We start from the raw sequence: 21,488 nt of genomic DNA on the forward strand, positions 1-21,488 counted from the left end.
CCATAAAGGTACTACTAAACTTTGTGAAAAGCTACAATAATGCCATAAGGAATGGCATTATTGTAGCTGCAAAGGTTGGACACATGGCAAATTAAAGCATGAGCACAATGAGCGGGATGGTGTGTGTGTGTGTGTGGGGGGGTGTGTGTGTAAAGTCATGCATATGTCTTCAGTCAGCTGATAAACTCCAGGCTCCTGTATAAATAAAGTACCAAAATAAAATTACAACGGCTGTTTTTTCATCCACTTCATAATGTTTTCACTTTGCATTGGTGCAACATATGACTCCTCTGCACCTTCCCAAAAGATACGTGCAACTTGGTGGTTGTAACACATGAAAAAAGCCCAAAGAATAATAATACGTTTGCTGACTCTGTGTCTGTCCACAATGTCTGAAAAGTTTTAAAGAAGAGCTTCAGAAGGGAGAGTTTTGTAAAAGAAAAATAACACTACACTCTCAAACAAATCAAAGTGTTAGGGAAAACAGTGACAAAAGACAAGAGATAAGAGCGACAAGAAACAAATGAAAATGGGCTAAAAAAGAAAAAAAAACAAAGCGGGAACTGGAAATGCGAAACACCAAATTAGAACTGAAGGGAAGCAGAAAGAAAAGGATTAAGATAGAGAGAGGCCAAAGTAGAGGGAAGACAAAGTGGAGAAAAAATATGATGCGAGGGAACAAGGAAATTAGAATATTTTAAGCTATTTTCTGACGGATGACTGTATCGTAACAGCAATATGTGCTTTCTGGATGTGTGTGTGTGTGTGTGTGTGTGTGTGCGTGTGTGTGTGTGTGTGGTGGGGGGGTTCTTTGGGACATCTGGTGCACACCCTCAGGCAAGTTTTAAAAACATTCCAGCAAATGCCCTTGTCCTTCCCGCACTCAGAAATGACACCATTTCGATGAGCAATGTCAAATATTAATGCAATTCGAGCGGCTAATGGCCTAAACTCAAGCATATATTGGAGATATTGAACATCAGGAAGGAGGGCGAGTTAAGCAGATCCTCTGCTCTCTCCGATGCAGCCTTGATGAGACGACCGAGGTCTGATCTCCGTGGAGTTTTTTTCTTTTCTTTTTAAATATTCACGCTAGGAGGTTTGGCGCGGCCCCTGAAGAACCGCGGGTGCGCCGCACGCCATTAAGAACGCTGGTGATCCTTGGGTGTATTCGGATAGGATAGAGCTTCAGCCGACAAAAAAAAAAATTACTTTAAATGAGAGCATTTCCTCCGTGTGTCGCCGGGTCGGAAATATCCCAGATGTTCGGCGAGACCCAATCGGATTCGGATCGCTAATAGGCGCGAAGCACGTTGTGGGTGGGAGGCGAACAGAATCACTGCGGTTGGTATGTGATTTTAAACATTTAAGGAGATTTGCACAAATTAAGAATGCCAGTTATACCTGAAACATTATGCAGCGATAGAAACGGGATTGGATATTTAAGAGGATTTGATCGGGATTTCATAAGAAATACTAAATAATTTCCCATGACAAAGAGTAAGATAAAGAGATTACGACCAGCGTTGTGAGAGGGGTTGTTTAGTGATGGAGGCATGAACTAGAGGTTTCAGAAAATCTAATTTAAGACTTTTAAAACCTTTTGTAAAGCCACCTCGAATGAAATTTAAGGCTGAAAAAATGGTAAATATAGGCAGTTGTTGGGGCATCCTGCTTTATCATAGTTCCTGTTGATCTCTATAGCCTTTACCCCAGGTGTCAAGCTTAAAGGCTGCTTATTTTGATCACTGGTCAACTTATAGTATAGTCCTGCAAAAAAAAAAACCTTACATAGACTAACTAGATAGTCCTGCCAGGACAAAGTTTAAGAGCTGTGATTAATGCTTTCAAGGCCAGCTTAACATTTTTTTAAATGAATTTTTAATGTTCTGATGCTTGCAAACATACAAATTAAAGAGCTACAGGTCATATTCCTTAAGCTGAGATAGACTTTTAAAATAGCTCAGATGTAATGAAGAGCAAATCTCCTACCTTAACTTCTCTTAGATGTGTACTCAGTTCATTATTTTCCTGTCGGCAGAGTCTGAGCATTTCCTGCACTTCCCGATCCTTCCTGGTCCGCTCGTCTTTGACTGTCGCTGCCATGTTGTTCAGTTCCTTCTGATGGACCTCTCTCTCCAGCTGCAGCTGCTGGCTCAGAGTGGCGCGCTCCTCCTGTAGCAGCGTCAGCTTGGACTGCAGCTCCGCTGTGGCCCTCTGCAAGTCCTTCCGGGCGTTCTCCTCCTCGGCCAGTCGCAGGGACAGCTGGGCGTGTGCAGCGGTCATCTGCTTTAAGGTGGTGTGGAGCTCTGCCTTAGCCTCCTGGTCCCTCTGGAGGAGGCGGGCTTGAACCTCAGCTTGTTCCTCCAGTATGTGGTTCTCTTCTCTCAGTCTGGCAATGGTGGAGGTCTGATGCTGAGACTCCTCCTGCAAGGTGGCCGAGGCCTCCTTCACCTGGGGTTAGGATCAATGTTAGCACCTTATAGGGTTCAGCTAATGCTTTTGGCTTTAGTTTTGACCTTTCATGGGAGGAAAGGATAGAAGGACAAAAGCGAGAAAGTGAGGATGGGAGGAAAGGACTGAGGAAAAGAAGAAAAAAGTATGAAAAGGAGGTAAGGCCAGAAAGAAGGAAGGAGGGAAAGAAAGGCAGGAGCAAGGAAGATAGCTGGTAGGAAAAGAGGAAAAGAAGGAAGGATGGAAAGAGGAAGGAATGAAGGAAATAAAGGACAGAAGGAAAGGACAGAGGGAAGAAATGAAGCGAGGAAGGGAGGAAATGACAGAGAAAAGAAAGATAAGAAGGGGCAAAAAAGTAGGAAAGGAAGGAAAGAAGAAAGGAAAGAAATGACAAAAAAGGCAGAAAGTAAAGAAAGATGGGAGGAAGGAAAGAGAGGAGAAATTTCAATGACAATGACAAATTAAAGGTTGTAAATACAATCACTTTTTCTATATTATGTGTCCATATTTATGCTATTTTCAACAACAGCACACTGTCCAAACTTAACAGCTTCTATTATCATCACAGACATCTACAGAGTCCTGACAAAAGTTTTGTTTCTCTGACAACTATGAGAACATCGCTATCTCTAGACGGTGAGCCACACACCTCTCGGATCTCCTGCTGCAGCGCCAGTTGCCTCTGGTGGGCCTCCGACAGCTCCACGCCCTTACGGTGGAGCTCCTGCTCGCGCTGGGCCAAACGGCTGAGGGCCTCGCCCAGCTCCCTGCAGGACGCCTCGGCCTGCTGGCTCAGCGCCGTCAGCTGGGCCTGGGAGCGCTCGTTCTCCCTGGAGACCTAAAGGGAGAAAATCACAACCAAATGAGGGAGGAGGAGGAGACGAGTGGGGGGGAGGAGTGGAAGACATGAGTAATGACAAATGAAGAGAAGAAGGTATACAGAGGAGCTCTAACAATAATGATATGAGGAAGAAAAGAATGACAGAGAGACAGAGAGAGAGGAACATATGCAGTACCAGGTCTTAGCTGATAGCAAAACGCCAACACTCAGCGTTCCGATAAAGGGACAATGGTCAGGTCTGTTCCAGGCAGATTGCTGCTAATGCTCCGGCTTTGACTGGAATTTGCAAAGACTTTGCAGCAGCTCAGAACCTAATCATTTAATTGAGCACTTGATTCTCTCCCCTAATTTATTAAGAGGGCAGAAATGATTTCGTAATTAATTCGCGTCACGTAGAATACGCCAGGTGGGAGTCTGTCTTGTCTTGTCTTCCTGGTATAAGAAGCGTGACGGTTGCTTACTGGGAGTTTGGAGGTGACTCTCGGTACAAATGGACTGGAAAAAACACTGGGAGGTGACTTTTTAAGCTAATGAAAACTGTCAGCTATTAATTATTCCGCTAAATCCAACCAGTGGAACAAAACCGAGCGAATGTATTGCTGTAACGAAGTACCTTTGGGTCTTTAAAACTCAGAAGAAATCCATTGCTCTCCATTTATCAAGAGATGATTGCATACTACAGCTGCATCTCAAAGTAGAATATCAGTAGAAGAATTTTAAGAAATGAAACTAGTACCTGGAAAATAAGTAAAAACACAAAATATGAATACAGAAATGTTATGCAAAACCTTATGGCTTCGTGAGGAAAACTCCTGATTTGACAGTCATCCAGCAAACAGTAATCAAGCCCATTCACAAAGAGGGTAGGTCAGAGAAGGTCACTGCAAATAAAACGGTCTCACACCACGCTTAGGTTTTTTTTCTTGTTCTGTTTTGTTTGGTTGCTTTGTTCAAACTGAGCAGTAATGGAGTAAATATGAAGAATAAATCTCAGGGTTTCCTCCAGAGCATTATAAGCCTGGCGGGCCACCAGGCTTTAATTATGCCCTTCCTCCCCAAGCTAAGCATTGTTTATTTAAAAAAATTTTTTTTTGAATGTTTGCATTTTTAAGACTTTATAGTTGGTGTTGAGGTATTAATATTCTAGTCTTTTAATAACACATACCGGTAATTATCAAGTGATATTTTAAAATTTCCTGTCAACTTTTAACAATGGCATAATGTAGAATAACTGCACAATATAAGAGGTTCATTTTTATGTTTTTATTTACAGTTCCATAACTTGTTCTGGAAACAGAACAAGTTCTGGAACTGTAAACTGTCAGAAAGCATTTTACTGAGCATTTGTATTGCTGTATGGCGGCACTTCAGGAAGTGATTCTTTGGAACACTCCTTGCACACATGGTTTCGGTTTTATAGTCGTTGAGCATTGCTAACTCTGTTGCTAATTTTTCCAAATCAACCACATAGTTGGGCTTAAGAGTCAATACCCAAAACCTTAACACAGATGTAGAATTTTATTCAACTGAAAATTTACGAAATGGCCAAGAAAATTAGAGCTTTAAAATTTATCTGTAAGAATTTGAATGGGGAAGGTAAGCGTGCTAAAGATAGCTAAAGCTCTAAATTAAAAATTGGCTCACCTTTATGCACGTTAGCAAAATAGTACCAATCACTGGGAATTCTTTAATTACTTTCCAAATCCAGCAACCAACAAAGGGAGCCATGTTGAATGTGTTGCTACTCAGGAGCGGTTGGATTAGCAACGCAACCTGGAAAACTGACATAAGTGCATGACCTCTGTAGCTAGGTCTGTAGCTTGTTCAATTGTTTTGAATATTCACTCCACAGTTTTATCTTGAATTTGAAGATAAAGACAATGTTGGAAAAAAGAGAATCATAACAAACCAAATAAAATGAAAATATTCAGTTTCAGTGATTTGATCTTTAACTAAATAAAACTCATCAGGAAAACTGGGCCTAATTTATTTGTCATCTGTCATATTGTCTTTTTTTAGCTCTTCTTTATGCGTTCCTATTTTTTCCAGCAATCACAGGGAAAAAAAGGCAATTGCAGGTCATTTTAAGATACATGATCAAGATTTTAATTAATAGGGAACCAGACAGGGTGGAAAAAAAAAACACAGCTTGATTCAGACATATGCAGAAAGTCTCAGGTAAATTTGTTAATCTTCCATTCTGTGTTATGAGATACAGAGTGTTTTCACATTTAGAACGGCAAAAATGGAAAGAGTGCAGCCTTGTTATGCTGATTAGTGTGTTTGGAGGATGTGGGTGTTGAAAGCACCTCATGTCTATACTCGGAGACATTATGTTGAGTTTCACTGAGACAGATGGAGGGATCAGTCAGGGGAAGAAAAAAAACCTGAGACTTCAAATTGAATGAAATAGATGGGATGCTGTGCTAAAGAGAGCTCCAGTCACACAAAGGAGTGCCAGCAATAAGAGACCAGTGAAGAAACAGAGGGCTGTATGAGGAGCACAGCTTCACACTGAGCTAAATTTACAAAGAATCTGTCAGTAAACCTTGTTACCGACTACCAGCTCTGAACTAACTGAAGCGTTTCTTGAAGCACACATGTACTGAGCAGTGGAGAAAGTGTTCATAGCCCTAATCCTTTCCATTTTCTTCGTGCTAAAACCGCAAACTTTAACAAATTTGATCGGGTTGTTATGTGACCAAATAGTTCATAATTGCCCGATTTCACTCAGGTTTCTAAACAAAATCAGATACAAACAATTAAAGGGGCAGTATTTTGTATTTTCCAGGTACATAGTGCCATTTTATACCATAAGTACCTTCAGTTGATATAAAGTTGCTAGCTATATATATATATATATATATATATATATATATATATATATATATCAAATATGACTTAAAAAAAATTTACTTTGCAATTTAATGCCTTGAAATTGGGCCTACTTCTAATTCTCTCCGCCTACAGGAAGTCATCACAACATTGCTCCTCTGTTAACCCTTTAACAACCCTGTTCCAGCATTGCACTGACAAATAGCTCATATTATGAGCTCAGTAGATGTGCAGTTTCATCAGGTGTTTGCTAATTGCTGCTGGCTAGTCTGAAGGAGCTAAGTGGGGCAGATGAAGAGGATAGGTGCAAAAATCCAGGTATGTTTTTGATAAGGGAATAACATCATATATATTATGTAAAACTAAAAAAAACTGCCCCTTTAAGAGAAGTAGTTCTCTCTCCAAGATAGTCTTACACCTGAATATCTTCCAATTGTTAAATTCACTTAACAAAAAGGCTGTCTGCTCCTTAAGATGAACTAATTACTGAACAAATTTAAGAACAGGTCGATCCAGAGCTGATAACACGGATAAAAATACATCAAGAAAACTATTAATACTGAAAAGAGGCAAGTGTGTTTCATAAATGGTTGATAAAGTTCAGTCTGTTGGTGCCTCGCAAGGTTCAACAGATCAAAGATACATATCTTATCAAAAAAAATGGGAGAGAAAAGCTCAAAATAAAACTAATGCCAAGGGTGAAAAACAGAAGCCAAAAAAGGTAAGTATTTCACAAATCAAATCAAAGTGAATACTCCATTACATGTTGTAAAGTGTCTAAAATGTCTTAAACTATCCATTCTCTACAAATCTGACTTTCAGACTTGCAGAAAGAGAGTTTAGTAGAGAAATATTTGGTTTTCTCCTCATAGCCCGAAGGCATCACTTTTGGATTTGAGAAGGACTATAGCATCATTGATCTCCTCACGTCTCAGAGCATCAACGCTATAGAAGTCGTGCATCAGCCACAGTTTCTATCTAAGATGATGCAACAAAGACGGCCAAGAGACCTACATGATCATTGGTCTGGCCCACCCAGTCAATATGCTGTGAAATATAGAACAAGATAGAGAGGTTGAGCTAGAGTAGATGAAGGCTGAAAGACATAAAAAGATAACTGACTGCAGAGTTTGAATCTGTGTGCTTGTTTATGTTGATTTTGCTATCAAGAGTTTGTGTGTAAGCCCAATAAATACCAATAACATCTGGAAACTGAGCCAATGGTTGTTTCAATATGAAAATTTGGGCCAATCGATATACGAAACCAATACAGCTGTTACAGACGATAACCAATATTTACTAATATTGTGTATATTATAAACATATCACTACCTTTTCAAAATTTTGAACAGCAACGACCACACCGCTAGCTTCACCAATATTTCATTTTAAACTTCCCACAATCCTGCGCTGCATCACTGTCACCTGACCAAACAAATATCAAATGTCCAATCCCAAAGAAAATTGGGATAACAATTGTGGCATAATCTGAAAATAGTAAGTTCTAATTTATAATGCTTGCAAAACCCAAATACTGATATTATAAAATTTTTATAGTTTTTTTACAGTTTAATCATAAAATACCAAATACCAGTCCTCGTGTCAAAAGAGCATCAGTTAATATCAATAAATAAAAAAATAAAAAAATACTTTTTTTTTTTTTTTTTAAACTGACAGACCCACCCACCAGGTTACATCTGCACATGCTCAGTTAGCAATAGTCACCCCACTATTGCCAACTTAGCGACTGTCACAGTTTCTTGTTATGAAAAATAATTAGTATCTGTCGGAACTACTTTACCTAAATGGTGGATTGAAATGGGTTATTTAAGAATGACTAAGCTTAGCTTTTATCTGCTGCCTCTTGTTGCTTGTGTGTCTTCAGCCCAGCTAAGCTCCCACTTCCTGTAGATACTGTGGAGCCTAATGTGACTTGCTTGCTCTCTTGGATAAAGTCGGTGTTTTCCCAGCTCGTTGGTGCTTTATTTCTGTTTTCCACACTCGTGTTTTTGTTGGCCGGATTGTATTCGACGGTAGGTAAAGGAATCTTCCTGCCTTTTTGTTTCCTTTTCAGTTGGAAGCACACTGCTCGGTAAATCTGGCGGAGTGACAGACTTGGTAATTGGATCATTTTGTAGTGTGGGACACCATCCCAATCTGCTGCCTTTTGGCTGATCTGACCGGGCACCGTCACACACTCCAGGATTCAACCAGCTGTTTCTCTCTTCTGTTGGATTTCAGCACGCGGTGAAACAGAACTCGGCTGTCTCACTTTGGTGAATGAGTGGAAAAAGGTTTGTCTCACCTACAGGGGTCTCATGGGAAAGTTTGTCTAAAGTCAAATTGGTTTCTCAGACCTTTTTGACGTTACAACCTAAAAGGAAGCGTGAGGAAGTCAGCAAAGAACAGAATGCGAGTTACAAAGCAAATAGGAGACGCCACACTCTGCTGTAGCCCTTCTTATATTGTAGTTAACCAATATGCACACAACTATCACAAACCACCACATCTGTTGAGGCTATCAGCAAGAGTTAAAACAATTATTCAAAGTAACTGAGGAATCCATTATTGAAGTAATCGTCAACTAATTTAGTCACTGATTAATCATTAATTGCAATACAAAGGCTTAAAAATAGCATTTTTGATAGGATAACACACTCAGAGTAGTAATTAAGCCAAAACTGTGCAAAAATATATACATTTTGTATTTTAGAATTGACCAAAACATTGTCTAATATATTCTACCCACAACTCCTCAAATTATATAACTTTAGCTTCACCTGGATCAAATTTTGTAAAAATTCTCCAAGTAAGCAAGTTTGGATGTAAAATCATTCATCAGTTAATCAAGAAAATAGTCAAGAGATCAGTTCTATAGAGATATCAAAAGGTTTTGGAGCAAACCTACCTAAGCATGACACTGCCACCACCATGTTTCCCTTTTCTTTTGGTTTGGTTCTTTTCTCCCTGTTCTTTTGGTTAATGTGCCAGTTTGAAAGGCCGATAAATAGATTCACAACACCAAACCGAGGGATATTAGCTCTCTAACTTCAGTATGTTTTAGTTAGTTTTATAAACATACAATATAGTCCCAGTTGGTCATAGTTTTCCGTCATTAATTACTGTTTTTATTTATCACTGTTAACAATTTCGCAGTTCCGGGCGTGCTGTGGTGGCGTAGGGGATAGCGCAACCCACATTTGGAGGCCTTGAGTCTTTGATGTGGCGGTCGCGGGTTCGATTCCCGGACCCGGCCGACATTTGCCGCATGTCTTCTCCTCTCTCCTTCCCCATTTCCTGTCAGCCTACTTTCAAATAAGTGACACTAGAGCCCACAAAAGACCCTCTGGTGGGGAAAACAAACAAACAAAAAAAAACAAACAAACTATTTTGCAGTTCCAGATTTTATTTTCTTAGTTTCAGTTAACTATAGTAGCCTTGGTCTGAATGATTTTTGTGAAAGAAAAAAAAAAACTTCTTCTATCGTCTGTAAATTTACAGCTTATTCCAGACAAATGTAGAAAACAGGAGACTGTCGTCACATATACGATACAACCAGCAGAAGCTCATGGACATAGAACTGCACTTTGCTTCTTGGCAGCAGTACACATGCTGTGTAACAAAGCTAGCAGTCAGAACTCTTTTTTTTTTCACCCCAAATATTGAAAGCACATAACTGAAGCTGGACTGAAACTGTGGAGAAGTTTGTGAGTGATGTCTGGACCAACCTGCAGGATCTTCTCTTCATGGAGTCGACCTTGAACCTCAACATCCTCCAGCTCCTTCTGCAGCCTCCTGCACTTTGCTCTCCACTGGCGCACCGCTTCTTGGGCCCTGGTCTTCAGCTCGTTTTTGCTCCTCGTGCTCTCCAGCACCAAGGCCTCCATCTCCCTCCTCTCTCTCTGCCCGTGGCTCTGAAACGACCATTCAACTCCTCAATAAAGCCCACGTTCGTTCCTCAAGACCCCGTAACCACAGTAAAGGGGAAGAAAAAAAAAAAACAGATTCACAGCTCACGTTTTTACAATGCTTTGTCTCAGAACAGAGGTACTACACTACATTTACACGTGGCAAGCCTTGGATTGAATTTAAATTACCTGCATGCTTTTCAGCTGGTCCAGAATTCGCAGATGCTGCTTTTCCCGCCCCTCCATGTCAGAGGAGAACTCCTTCCATGTTGGGGAGAGAAACCTCGGTTGGAAAAGATTAAAAGACAAAAAAAACAACAACAACAAAAAAAAAGACTTTGGGAACTTTCTGTTTCTGTCCGTGCTCCGCCTAGCAACCGTTTCTCTTCATCTTCTCTCAAAGACAAGTCTGAGAAGGGTCAGTCGTTCCAACATCTGGATGTCTTACAATTAAACGATGAAAAGTGGCCCAGAGAAAATCAAGACGACTTTGAAGTTTTGAGTTTGGCAGCGGAATAAAGACATGGCAAAGAAACACGGCTGCCATTTTGATGCGTCTGTTGAATAAGGATGTTAGTTAAACGCTGATTAGTCTTCTACATATAAATCCATCCAGCTCATTATGCTTCATTTTTGCTCGCTTACCTCCAAAAGGAAACATTTCTTTTTGTCTATTTGATCCCAGTGTAAAATCCACGAGAAGAGCCCCAGGTGATGCGTGCAGACACCCACCACATGGCTTCACACCTGATCTGTTACGGGCTGGGTGTGGGAGTTTAGACACGATTTCAATGAGCTCAGACGATGCTGCCGAAAAGCTTAAAACGTAGCCAATTGTTGGCATCGCTGGAACCAGACTCAATCTGGAGTCTCAACACAAAATGTTGGGATTTCCTTTTTACAGTCAAGTGTGTAATACAGTCTGTCTTTTACTGAATTATAAGCGATATAATACAGTAGAAGAAGAAGTCATAACATCTGACCCTCTGCTTGGACAGTCACCAAATCTGGAGTTCAACCTCATTAACACTTAAGCTAAGAATTGTGTTTATTTTATTAACTGTGTTCTACATATCCTTCTGAAAAGGAAGGAAAATAAGAAAAAAGGATAGAGGGAAGGAAAGAAGGAAGGATAAAGACATTTAGGAAGGAAAAAAGACAAGTAGGAAGGAAGGAAGTAAAGAATCGAACGAAGGTATTGGAAGGAAGAAGGGAAGGACACAAGGAACAAAGGGACACGGGGTGAAAGGAGAGAAGGAAAGGGAGAAGTAGTTGGGAAGGAAAAGAAGGATAGAAGAATAAATTGCAGGAATGAAAGAAGGAATAAAGGAGGGAAAATGACACAAAGAAAGGAGGGAAGGACCTACAGAAGGAAAGGAATAAAAGACAGAAGGATCAAGGAGGGAAAGAAGTGAAGAAGAAAAGAAAGTAGCAAGGAGGCAAGGATGGATTAAAGTAAGGAAGGAAAGTAGGAAAGAATAATTGAAGGACAGAATTGAATGAAGGAAAACTGAAAGAAGGGAGGATGGAACAAACAAAGGAAAGAAGAAAATAAGGAAGAAACAAAAAAGGAAGAGAAGAAAGAAGGAAGAAAAGAAGGAAGGATGTAGACAATGAGACCAGGAATAGTTTGCCCATTCTTATGGCAGATCTGGAAAATACTTAAGTCAAATTCCAGACTGCGTAGGAACCTCACATGCTCCTGTATCTCCAGAGAAAATAAAAAGATGGCCGACGCCTCCCTCTCTGGAACGCACCTTGACCTGTAAACTGAGTCGCAGATTCTCTCTCTCCTTACTCTCCAGGGCCCTCCTCAGCTCTTCCACCTCGCTCCGGACCGAGGCCTTCTGGAGCTGTGCCCGCAGCTCAGCCACCTCTTTTTCCAGCTCACTGTAATCTGTGTGATACACACACACGCACACCCCCACACACACACACACACACACATGTTGGCTGAATCCATGGCCAAAAGGTCTGAGCAGCAGAGGAGAACACATTCAAAAAGCTTCAACACATATTCGTTCCAATGAAAAACACCTAAAACCTTTTATATTTCCAACCTTTTTCTAATGAAATACTTCAAATTCATGTTCGGAGTTGGAAAAATCGTATTAAAACTTTCAATCTCTGGGTCGAATCCTTCTTTGTGCTTGGAGCTGATCACACTTTGTTGGCTTAGGAAATTTTATTACTTTTGCCTTGTGATACTTTCCTTCGTCATGCTGGAAAGCACGCAGTTGATCACCTGATTGATGAAAAATGTTGATTTTCTTTTTCTTTTCTTTTTTGCGGGGGAAAAAAAATGACCTTCCATGCATCAGAATGAATGTTCTCCTTTTTATTTGTGTACTTCCAGCAGAACTTCAGCGTGTCCTTGTAGTTTTCGTTGACAGATGTGGCTTTGCTTCTTGCCACAAACCTTCTGGTTCGCAGGTCGCCTCTCCGTTGTCCTTCCACATATGCTCTCCCACTCACCTGCTACCACCGTGTGCAACCCTTTTCCAACACTCTGAAGTGTGCAAAGTGATAATATTTGCACGCTTTCTAAACAATAATTTGTTCCGTTTGTCCCCATTTCAATGGAAACCGTCTTTTAATTCAGTCAGCTGAAATCTTTACCAGAATCAACATGTTAGGGAATGATTTAGTGAAAGAAAATTCTTTTCTTTTTTTTTTTTAGTCACGTTTTGTAATAATTCGCTGGAAGTTTGGTCACACAGGAAAGATCCAGCTCTACATCCTCATTCACGCTGGATAAAGGTTATTATGCTGTGTGTGGACTTTTACTGTCCGAGGTTCAGAAAATGGATTTTATAAAGTTTGGCAACCTTATGAGAAATATTCTACTATCGTCTCTGAATGGCCCCCCCACCCCACTTTTATGTAATTTATACATTTTTATTATTATTTTCCTCTTCATACATATTTGTGGATAACACATTTTACTGTCATAGGTTTACCTAAACTTCATTTGTTGTATTTTTTTTCTACTTTGTGTAAATGTAGTTTTTATTTTCCCTCCGTTTAGTTTTGGATGTGTGTGTGTGTGTGTGTGTGTGTGTGTGTGTTTGATGTCTGTGGATTTGTTCATGGGTTAAAATCGGTTTAAATTTGATCATGTGATTTTGCATCATACCTATCAATGTGTTTGTAATAGTCATTGGAAAAGACATTTGAAGAAGTTGTTTGATCACACTGAGCAATGATCTTACGTGTCATTTCAAGGATACAAAATGATGTCGTAACACAGGAGGAAACAGGTGTTGCTTTCAAAAATCACAGACCCGCCAGGGCGAGTCTTTAAACCGATCATTTCCTCTGCCTTCCGTTCCCCTGACAACCTGGCTACCCGACCCGTGTAGCTGACCTCTTCCTCCTTCTCGCTCGGAGTGGCCGGAACACAGCTGGGCGCCGAGCTGAGACGTCTCTGTTGTCGTCTTCTCCGCCCTCGTCCTCAGCAGCTCGCCACGCATGTTTTCTACCTGGAGGACGGGGTGCGGAGGGGAGACATGTCACGGCTTTCTTCGTTTTGCCTCCTTCCCCCGTTAATCAGGCACCGACACACACCTGCTGAACGAGGGACTGCCTGCTGTCCTCCGACTGCTCCAGTAACCTCCTGGCTCTGCCCAGCTCCTGCTCCATCTAGGAGGAAAACAACAACGATCTGGACTAAGAGACGGCGGCAAACCCACAATGCTTCCTAAGGCTACTCGTACCCCTCAAAACGAAAACATATTTCATAGGCACCATGTTCCTTTACATCGAGGCTAAAAACTCTGCCCGTTTAGAGTCGCCTTTGATTCATAATAACTGGAATATCGTTCCAGTTGTGGAAATGTTTAAGGAGTATTTTGAATATTTCTGCAACATCTTGTGGTGAAAACTCAGATTTTTACCTTGGACTTCTCGCTCTCTGCTTGTAAAAGTCTCGCCGTCAAGGCGTCCTCTTTCTCATCGGGTCGAACTTGGCACCTCTCTAAATTCTACAAAAACAAAACAAAAAATAATCAAATATGTAAGAATGCAACGCAGGAAGGGCTGTTGCCACACTGTTGATTCTCTTCCCCTCGAGCCTCCCAACAAACCTCCTCACTTTCATTTTCTTGGAACAGCGGAGAGGCATTATGGCGGATGTGTAACAAGAGCTTAGATCCCACTCAATCCAAAGCATCCGTAGCGGACCACGGTGATGAATTACCGCCTGCTCGCAATAACAACCACCCGAGTGACTCATCATCTGTTTGATTCACATCACAGCGGGCCCATCGGTGGGAAAGAAATGCGCCCTCTGCTCTCCTACTCCTTTAGAGGCATAAGAGATTATTTTCCTCTTCATTTCTTCTCGGTTGTTTATTTACCGCAGATTTTTCTTTTTTTTTTTTTTTTTTAAGGACAAATGCACTATGTCCCATCACCCCGGGGCGCCGCTGGTGTCCCATTAGGGAAACGTTCTGCAGAGGGAAGCAAATGAATCGGGAGAAAACTCTTTCTTGCTCGCAAGAAGGTTTTGTGGCGATTGCGTATGACTACACAGCGCCCCTCTGTGGTTGAACTGGGAGAACGCGGGAAGGAGGAGAGAAAGTCAAGAGACAAAAGTGCTTGGGGTAATTAAAAAAATTTGCAAACATGAGCGTGAGCGTTGAGTCATTTCTGTGGCTAAGTGGATAGCGCCAATCAGTTTAAAGTCAACCCAATTGCGGCGCTCTCTCTCTCTCTCTATCGCTTGCTTTGTTCAAAAGTGCTGCAAAATGTCACACTTGTACACCTAATTTTCGTCAAGGGTGGGGAGGAAAAGAGGGAGTCAGATTATGAAGGCCCTTATGAGTCGACTCCATCATATAGTGATAATTAGAATTGATTTAACACGCGTTAGTTAAGATCCATTTTGCTCTCAGCGGCCCTGAAGTGGGAAACTGTTGAATACAGCCAGTTTATTATATTTTTATGTGTGACAACGTCAACAATGCATGTGCTGAACTAAAGTTAATGTTGTAACCATGGCAACATGCAATGCATCACCCAATGTTTTTATATTCACCTAGAGGCTGAATTTGAACAGTGATTTTCAAAGTCCAGTTAAAAAGTGCCATTAGGAACTTCTTCTAGCTTGGCATTTTTGTCACATTTGAAATTTTCAGTCTATGAAAATAGTTTCAATATGAAGAAAACCTTCGGTCTTACATAATGATGATGGAAAAAAGCTATCCAAGCCCGACCCGATGTGAAAAAGCGATGTCCTCTTTATTAAATGGTTGAAATAATAGAAAAGAAAAACTAAAATAAAGATAAAGAAAAAAAAAATGGATGAAATATTAAAATGTTAATATAATGAAAAATGTAAATAAGTAAAAAGAAAAATAAATGTTTTTAATGCCTGAAGTATAAAAATAATTTTAAAACCTGCTGAAATAAACAAAAAATTTAAATAAAAACTACAGATAAAATAATTTTTAAAATAGTTGAAATATTAAAATTTTAAACTAAAACGTAAAAATTAAAAAAATAACTGAAATATACAAATAATAAAATACAATAAATAAAAATAATGTCTAAAAAGAAAAAAGAAAAAGAAATGAAAATGGCTGAAACAATAACTATAAGTATACACTTTTTAAAAGGCTGAAATATAAAAGAAACACAAGCTTCGCAGTGGTCTAGTTAAAGTAGAAAGTTAAATTTGCTTTCAATGCTCTAGGATAGTTAGTTTGGGGTTTGAAGAACAGCTGTGGAAGGAAAAGGCGTCCTGACACTATTAAAAAAGAAACAGCATTAACCAATTCACTGCTTCTTGTTTCTAATCACATCGCTTTATTAATGTGGTGGAGGAAATCTTCTGCGACTTCGTTTGAGTGAGGAAGAATTTCTCAGGAGAGATCACAAAAATAATTCAGCTGTCATTTAGAAACGCAATTATACCGTTTCTTTCCTTCCCAGAGACGGCGGCTCCGATGGCTGGCGCCTTCTCGGAAAATTGAGCCTCATTAAACTGTATAAATACCAGGAATGTGTAAAAAGTAAAAAAAATAAAAATAAAAAATATTTTAAAAATCACTCTGCTGCGGCAAGTCCTTCATTATGCAAAGTGAAGTGCCGCTGACATTCTTTTATCAGCAGAATTTCTACATCTGTAGAAGGGAGTGACTCACCAGAGGCTTGTGAGGGGAAAATCAGCATCAAAGTCCGTCCAGCAGACGGTGCCAGAGAAGGATAAGCTCCGTCTCTTAGCGAGTGAATCTTCAACCGTCTCGACTGAGTTGAAATGCTTAGAGAACTGAACTGATTGAGCTGCATGTCGACGTAAGCAGGAAGTCTGGCTATGTCGTTTTTTTTGTCGTGTCACAACAATAAACGTCAAATTGTTTTGGTGGGATTTATGCAACACAGCAACACAAAGAAGGGTGGAATTGTTTAGTAGAAGGGAATCTGGAAACTTGCACATGTACTTAGCTCCCCAAGACCATATTTATGGCAACCGATTGTGATTAACCCCAAATATTTTGGACTAATTTCTTTATTACACTTTCTGTAAAGTGTATACTTTTAAATGCTGGTTGAGTTATTCAAATGGACTGTTTTTGTGGCAGTTCTGCCTGTTTTCCTTGTCTCAGTTTAAAGATGAACAATTCTAGAAGGGAGCTTTTGTTTATAGAGATTTCATAATCCGCTTTCTTAAACTGTTGCAGTTCCACCAGGCGTTTGCTAATTACAACTAGCTAGTCTGAAGGAGCTGAGTAGAGGAAGTAAAGGGAGTAGCTCCTCCTCTGCAGTTAAGAGGAGGCTTAACCATTAGCATTTTGTACTGCTAATGGTTGCCACGGGAGATTCAAGGATTTCTCAAGCATGCACGAAAAAAAATCAAGGCAACACTCCAGGTATGTTTTAGATGAGGGTAAATTTGTGATATTTGTGCTAATGTAGGATGTTAAATGTGACTTTATTTTCTAATCACTGTGTCAATCACAGACTACAATTTGACATCAAGTAATGCTGAGGCAGTGGTCACTTAAACCCAATGTTTTTGACCAATTTTGAGAAAAATCTGCAGTGAAATCAGAAAGAAAATGTGGAGGTCGGCTGATTTTGTGTGAATTTTATGGATTTGTGAAGAACTGGAGGGAGTTATTGATGTAATTCGGAGTCTAGAGGGCCACATAAAGAGCTGAACTCAAGGCCCCCGGACACTGGGTTTGACACACGTGGTCTAATATACTGTGCGGCTATAGGGTCACCGTCCTGCAGGAAGTTGAGCCTCTACCCTGCTAGATTTTGAAATCTAGCAGGCTGCGATGCTGGGTTTCTCTTTACAACAAGCTCTTTCTAAAGTGTGATGAAGGGATGGCAGCAGATGAGATAAGAAGGGGGAGATTCACCTCCCGCTGGTCTTCGTCCCCGGCCGCCCGCCACTCCGCCCTCCTCTCTCTCTCGGCGTTCATCTCTCTCTCCAGCTCCTGCAGACGTCGCTCCACGCGGGATGACACCTGCAGTAGAAGAGCGAAGACGTCTCAGGTCATGCGAAAGTCGCCGGCACCGCGGCGGCTCGATTAATGAGATGACATGAAACGAATGTGTGGGAGTGAAGAAGAAAAAAAAAAACTCTACTGTGTCTGGTTGGAAGTAATACGCCCCCCCAAGTTAATCAGGAAGCAGCACGTCGTCCTGTAAAGGACAGCTAATACCTTTATCTCGTCACGTCCGCAGACAGGACCAGATAAGAAATATTACACATACTGGCTGTCATTTGGCGTGTTTGCCAGAGCGCTGATGACAACGACAAAGATGTGCTTGGAAATTAGAGTGAACTATTTATTTCACGCCGTCAGCTTTTTCCCCTTCGACAAAAAACATCAGCAATAAAAACGTTGAATGCATCAGTTTCCATGTGTGAATGCCGTCTTCCACCTGCGACTCACCGAGTCGTGCCTCTGGGAAACCGTCACGTGTTCCGACAGGTTCTCCATCGCCCGCCTGGTGTCGATGTCCGACCTGCGAAAAAGAGAAAACTGAGAAATCGAAGAGACAGAAACTCCTCGGAAAAGATTCTTTCTTTCGCGACACGATCGATCTGGATGTGGAGGCATAATCTGTAGAGGCGGGAAAATAATTACTCAGCTTCGGATGTTGAAATATGACGGGGGATCAATTTGCTCTGGTCAGCAGCAGGAGGGAGGTTGTTTTTTTTAATAACTTCAAAATGTCAAACTCTAATCTATGCTGGGGGAAGGATCTGCGGTCGCACGACTCTGCTGCGTCTCTTCTGATTTTCATCGACTTTTGGTCACTTTTACTGAGGTGGTTTAAAGAAGTTTGAATCAAAGATTTAGTGGAAGATTAAAGTAAAACCTTAATAATAGTGAGAATGATAAATACGGGTTTAAACGAGAAGAAGACTGTAATAACTACAAAAACAACAGACAAGACTTTTAATACTGATGACGACTAATATATGAAGGCATCAGTTATGATGAACCCACCGTTTCCATGACACTTTTCATTCGGTATGGTTACGATTTGTTGCTGTGACTCTACACAAACTTGATCACTAAAAACTTGCATCAAGGTGGGAACTAAAGGCAGTTAGACTCAAACCCACTGTATAAATATAAGATAAATGTACAGTGTGGATGCATGACACTTTTAAAATTGGAATTTGAAAATACCAAGTCCAAGTTGTACTTTGAAAATCTGATATTTCAGAAAAGCAAAGGCCAGAAAGGAAGATTGGAAAAAGCTGCAGAGATGAAAAAGAAAGGAAGGAAGGGCAGAAAGAAAGAAGCAAAGAAGGGGGGAAAGATACTTTAATCCAAGGATAGGGAACAAACTCAGGAAATGCAAGACTTGTTCCATTCTTCAATTTATTTTTCCAAACACCTCCAGGCCTGGAAAAATCACCTAAACTCCAGGCTTTTCCAGATTGATCTGGAACCCTGTAGATTAGGATTAACAAAGCCAGACTCAGACCCTCTAATTCTCCCTTTGAAGGGAACGGAGCATTCATTCAGAGTTTCACTGTAACAGCGACAGATCTGCCTGAGTCTAGTTAATATGCAGCAGCAGTTAGTGAACAGAGCCTGGTACAATGAGCATCCATTACAGGCTTCAGGCCAGTCAGGTTAGGAAAACATTTCTCCATGTACTACAAGCTCTTCAAATTGGACATTTTTCCTCTTCCACTAATTACTAAGTTAGGTTAATTGATTAAGAGCATTTCAAGAAAAACCCTATAAACCATGAGTAAACTGCAGTGTTGAATAGAGCGGCGTTAAAAGCAGCAGGTACCTGTTCCTCCGAAGGATTTCTCTATCCAGGTCATCAGACAGCCTCTGCTGGTCGGAACACAGGTTCCGCAGGGTCTGGTGCACCGAATGAATCTGTGAGAAAAACACGCAAACATACACACGTCCAGTCTCAATTCAAACCGTCAGAGCCTGACTTAAACACACCACAATCTGAATTCTTCACACATTTTACTAATCTGAAAAGAAGAAAAAATAAATAAATTCTGTCTCAAAGCCGGCAGAACACAATGACTGATGTTGCTGACTCAGTGTGCCCTCTTGTGGCAGGTTTATGGAACTGCAAAGCAGTAATAATCATGCTGGGACTGTTGCTTACGTCGTCTGCAGCCTGGGCGGAATCCCTGAAGCGAACGCCAGCGGACTGAGACCTCCTCCTGCCTTTGGGGCCGCCGCCGTAATCCTTGAGCGGGGAGGTGGGATAGAAGCGCTTCTCCTCTGGAAACACAACAGTGCCTTAAGTTATGGTAGAAATGTAAAGGTGACACTAACCATTACGTTAGGCATCAATTATTATGACAACCAACTGAAAATGATTGACTGATTAATCACAATTAATTGATTAGTTTGGTAATCGATTAATTGATTGTTTCAAGAATCAATTGATCATTTCGCTAATCAACTGATGCGGACTGATAATTTCGGGACTCGATTTATTACAATTAATTCATTATTGTGATAACTGATTAAACACTATTCATTGATTATTTCTAGAATCGATTAATTACAGTTACTTGATTGTTTCAAGAATCAAGTAATCACAATCTATTGATTTTCATTAATCGATTAATCAAGGGTTAGAACAAACAGACTAAAAGCCAGTTTCTACTCAGGAGGTGTTGTTGCCATGAACACCGCTTCTTCATCAAACTCTGATCATCATTTTCTTAACATCCCGGTTGTTCCTGTGTGTTTCTACTATATTTTTTATAGTTATCTAAATTCACTAATTATGATTTATTTATTTTCACCGCTATTTTGTAAATGTCATTGTTCTGGGGCGTGCTGTGGTGGCGCAGGGGATAGCGCGACCCACGTTTGGAGGCCTTGAGTCCTTGACGCGGCAGTCGCGGGTTCGATTCCTGGACCCGGCGACATTTGCCGCATGTCTTCCCCCCCTCTCCCTCCCCCTTTTCTGTCAGCCTACTGTCATATAAGGGACACTAGAGCCCACAAAAAGACCCCCTGGTGGGGAGAAAAAAAATAATGTCATTGTTCTTTCTTGCATAATGACAATAAAGGAATTCTGCTACTGATTAATCGTTTTACATGAATATCAAGGGCCTAATTTCATATACGACAAAAGGACATAATAAGCAAACAAACAATAAAAGCATCAGTTGTTTTACCATACCTGACCCTGAGTAGGTCTCAAGGTCACTGTTGTGGAGGGGGGAGACGGAGGAACTGCGGACGCCGTTGGTCCTGCTCAGCCTCCGTGTCTGCAGCTGATTGATTGAATCCTCCAGGCTCTCCCTGAGCTGATAGACAGGCAGAAAAAAAAGAAAGAAAAGAAAACGAAGGAAAAAAGATAATACGCATTACTGACAAATCACAAAGACAGAAATCACTTTAGCGAGGCGAGGCGAGCGACGAAAAACAGAAAGTGATTAAATAAAACGGGCAGAACATGCATCCTAAATGAAATAACTGCAGATGGGAACGGGACAGCGTGATACAAAAGAGCGAGAGCTTGAAATGAATGATGAGGGTAGAATAAATAATGAGATAACTGCAATGAGAGAGGGGCTAAACGGAGTCGTGGTGGGCTGCGATCCATTTGGCTCTCACAGTGATTCGGGTTTCTTTTCTTCACACTTCTCACAAATCTTCAACACCAATAATCTTTTTTTTTTTTTTTTACACATCTCGCAATCCTTCTTTTTTTCTGAGAAGCATTCCAGTTCTTCATTATTGCAATCATATATTTCAGCGTCATTAAATAACAAGATACTAATTAACTCGCACAGTTCTACCAAAAAACACAGATTTGGTAACAAAAAAAATTCAAACTTACAGTCTATTCATACAAATTAGCTTGCTTACTGCTTTTGAAGTGGATCTGCTCAGCAATAACTTATATGGATGTAGAATTTAATTTGAGTCGCATGTTAAAGCTCAGAGACAGTGGTGTAAACATTGTGATCACCAGGGAAA

At 40.7% G+C, this 21,488-nt stretch overlaps 2 protein-coding genes across 4 annotated transcripts in view; one reads left to right on the plus strand and one right to left on the minus strand.

Moving 5' to 3' along the window:
* The window catches only part of cep128 (centrosomal protein 128), a 54,078-nt gene that overhangs the window by 29,557 nt on the left and 3,033 nt on the right, over window positions 1-21,488 (minus strand). For both annotated transcript variants that reach the window (XM_044106679.1, XM_044106678.1), the window contains exons 3-15: window positions 20,686-20,812; window positions 19,651-19,769; window positions 19,315-19,406; window positions 17,949-18,021; window positions 17,409-17,516; window positions 13,935-14,021; window positions 13,606-13,680; window positions 13,406-13,520; window positions 11,796-11,935; window positions 10,228-10,299; window positions 9,859-10,044; window positions 3,104-3,292; window positions 1,993-2,454 (exon numbers count right to left, since the gene is read on the minus strand). In XM_044106679.1, the coding sequence (XP_043962614.1) occupies window positions 1,993-2,454; window positions 3,104-3,292; window positions 9,859-10,044; window positions 10,228-10,299; window positions 11,796-11,935; window positions 13,406-13,520; window positions 13,606-13,680; window positions 13,935-14,021; window positions 17,409-17,516; window positions 17,949-18,021; window positions 19,315-19,406; window positions 19,651-19,769; window positions 20,686-20,812 (1,845 nt within the window). The remainder of the gene's footprint in view (window positions 1-1,992; window positions 2,455-3,103; window positions 3,293-9,858; window positions 10,045-10,227; window positions 10,300-11,795; window positions 11,936-13,405; window positions 13,521-13,605; window positions 13,681-13,934; window positions 14,022-17,408; window positions 17,517-17,948; window positions 18,022-19,314; window positions 19,407-19,650; window positions 19,770-20,685; window positions 20,813-21,488) is intronic.
* tshr (thyroid stimulating hormone receptor) overlaps window positions 16,662-21,488 on the plus strand; it is a 41,068-nt gene continuing 36,241 nt past the window's right edge. Inside the window, exon 1 of one of the 2 annotated variants that reach the window (XM_044106681.1) lies at window positions 16,662-16,910. In XM_044106681.1, the coding sequence (XP_043962616.1) occupies window positions 16,879-16,910 (32 nt within the window). In that variant the 5' untranslated portion in view covers window positions 16,662-16,878. Of the gene's footprint in view, window positions 16,911-19,742; window positions 19,799-21,488 lie in introns of those variants that run through there. The other variant, XM_044106682.1, reaches the window with a different exon arrangement.

This window comes from Gambusia affinis, linkage group LG22, assembly GCF_019740435.1.
Source record: "Gambusia affinis linkage group LG22, SWU_Gaff_1.0, whole genome shotgun sequence".
Classification (NCBI taxonomy): domain Eukaryota; kingdom Metazoa; phylum Chordata; class Actinopteri; order Cyprinodontiformes; family Poeciliidae; genus Gambusia; species Gambusia affinis.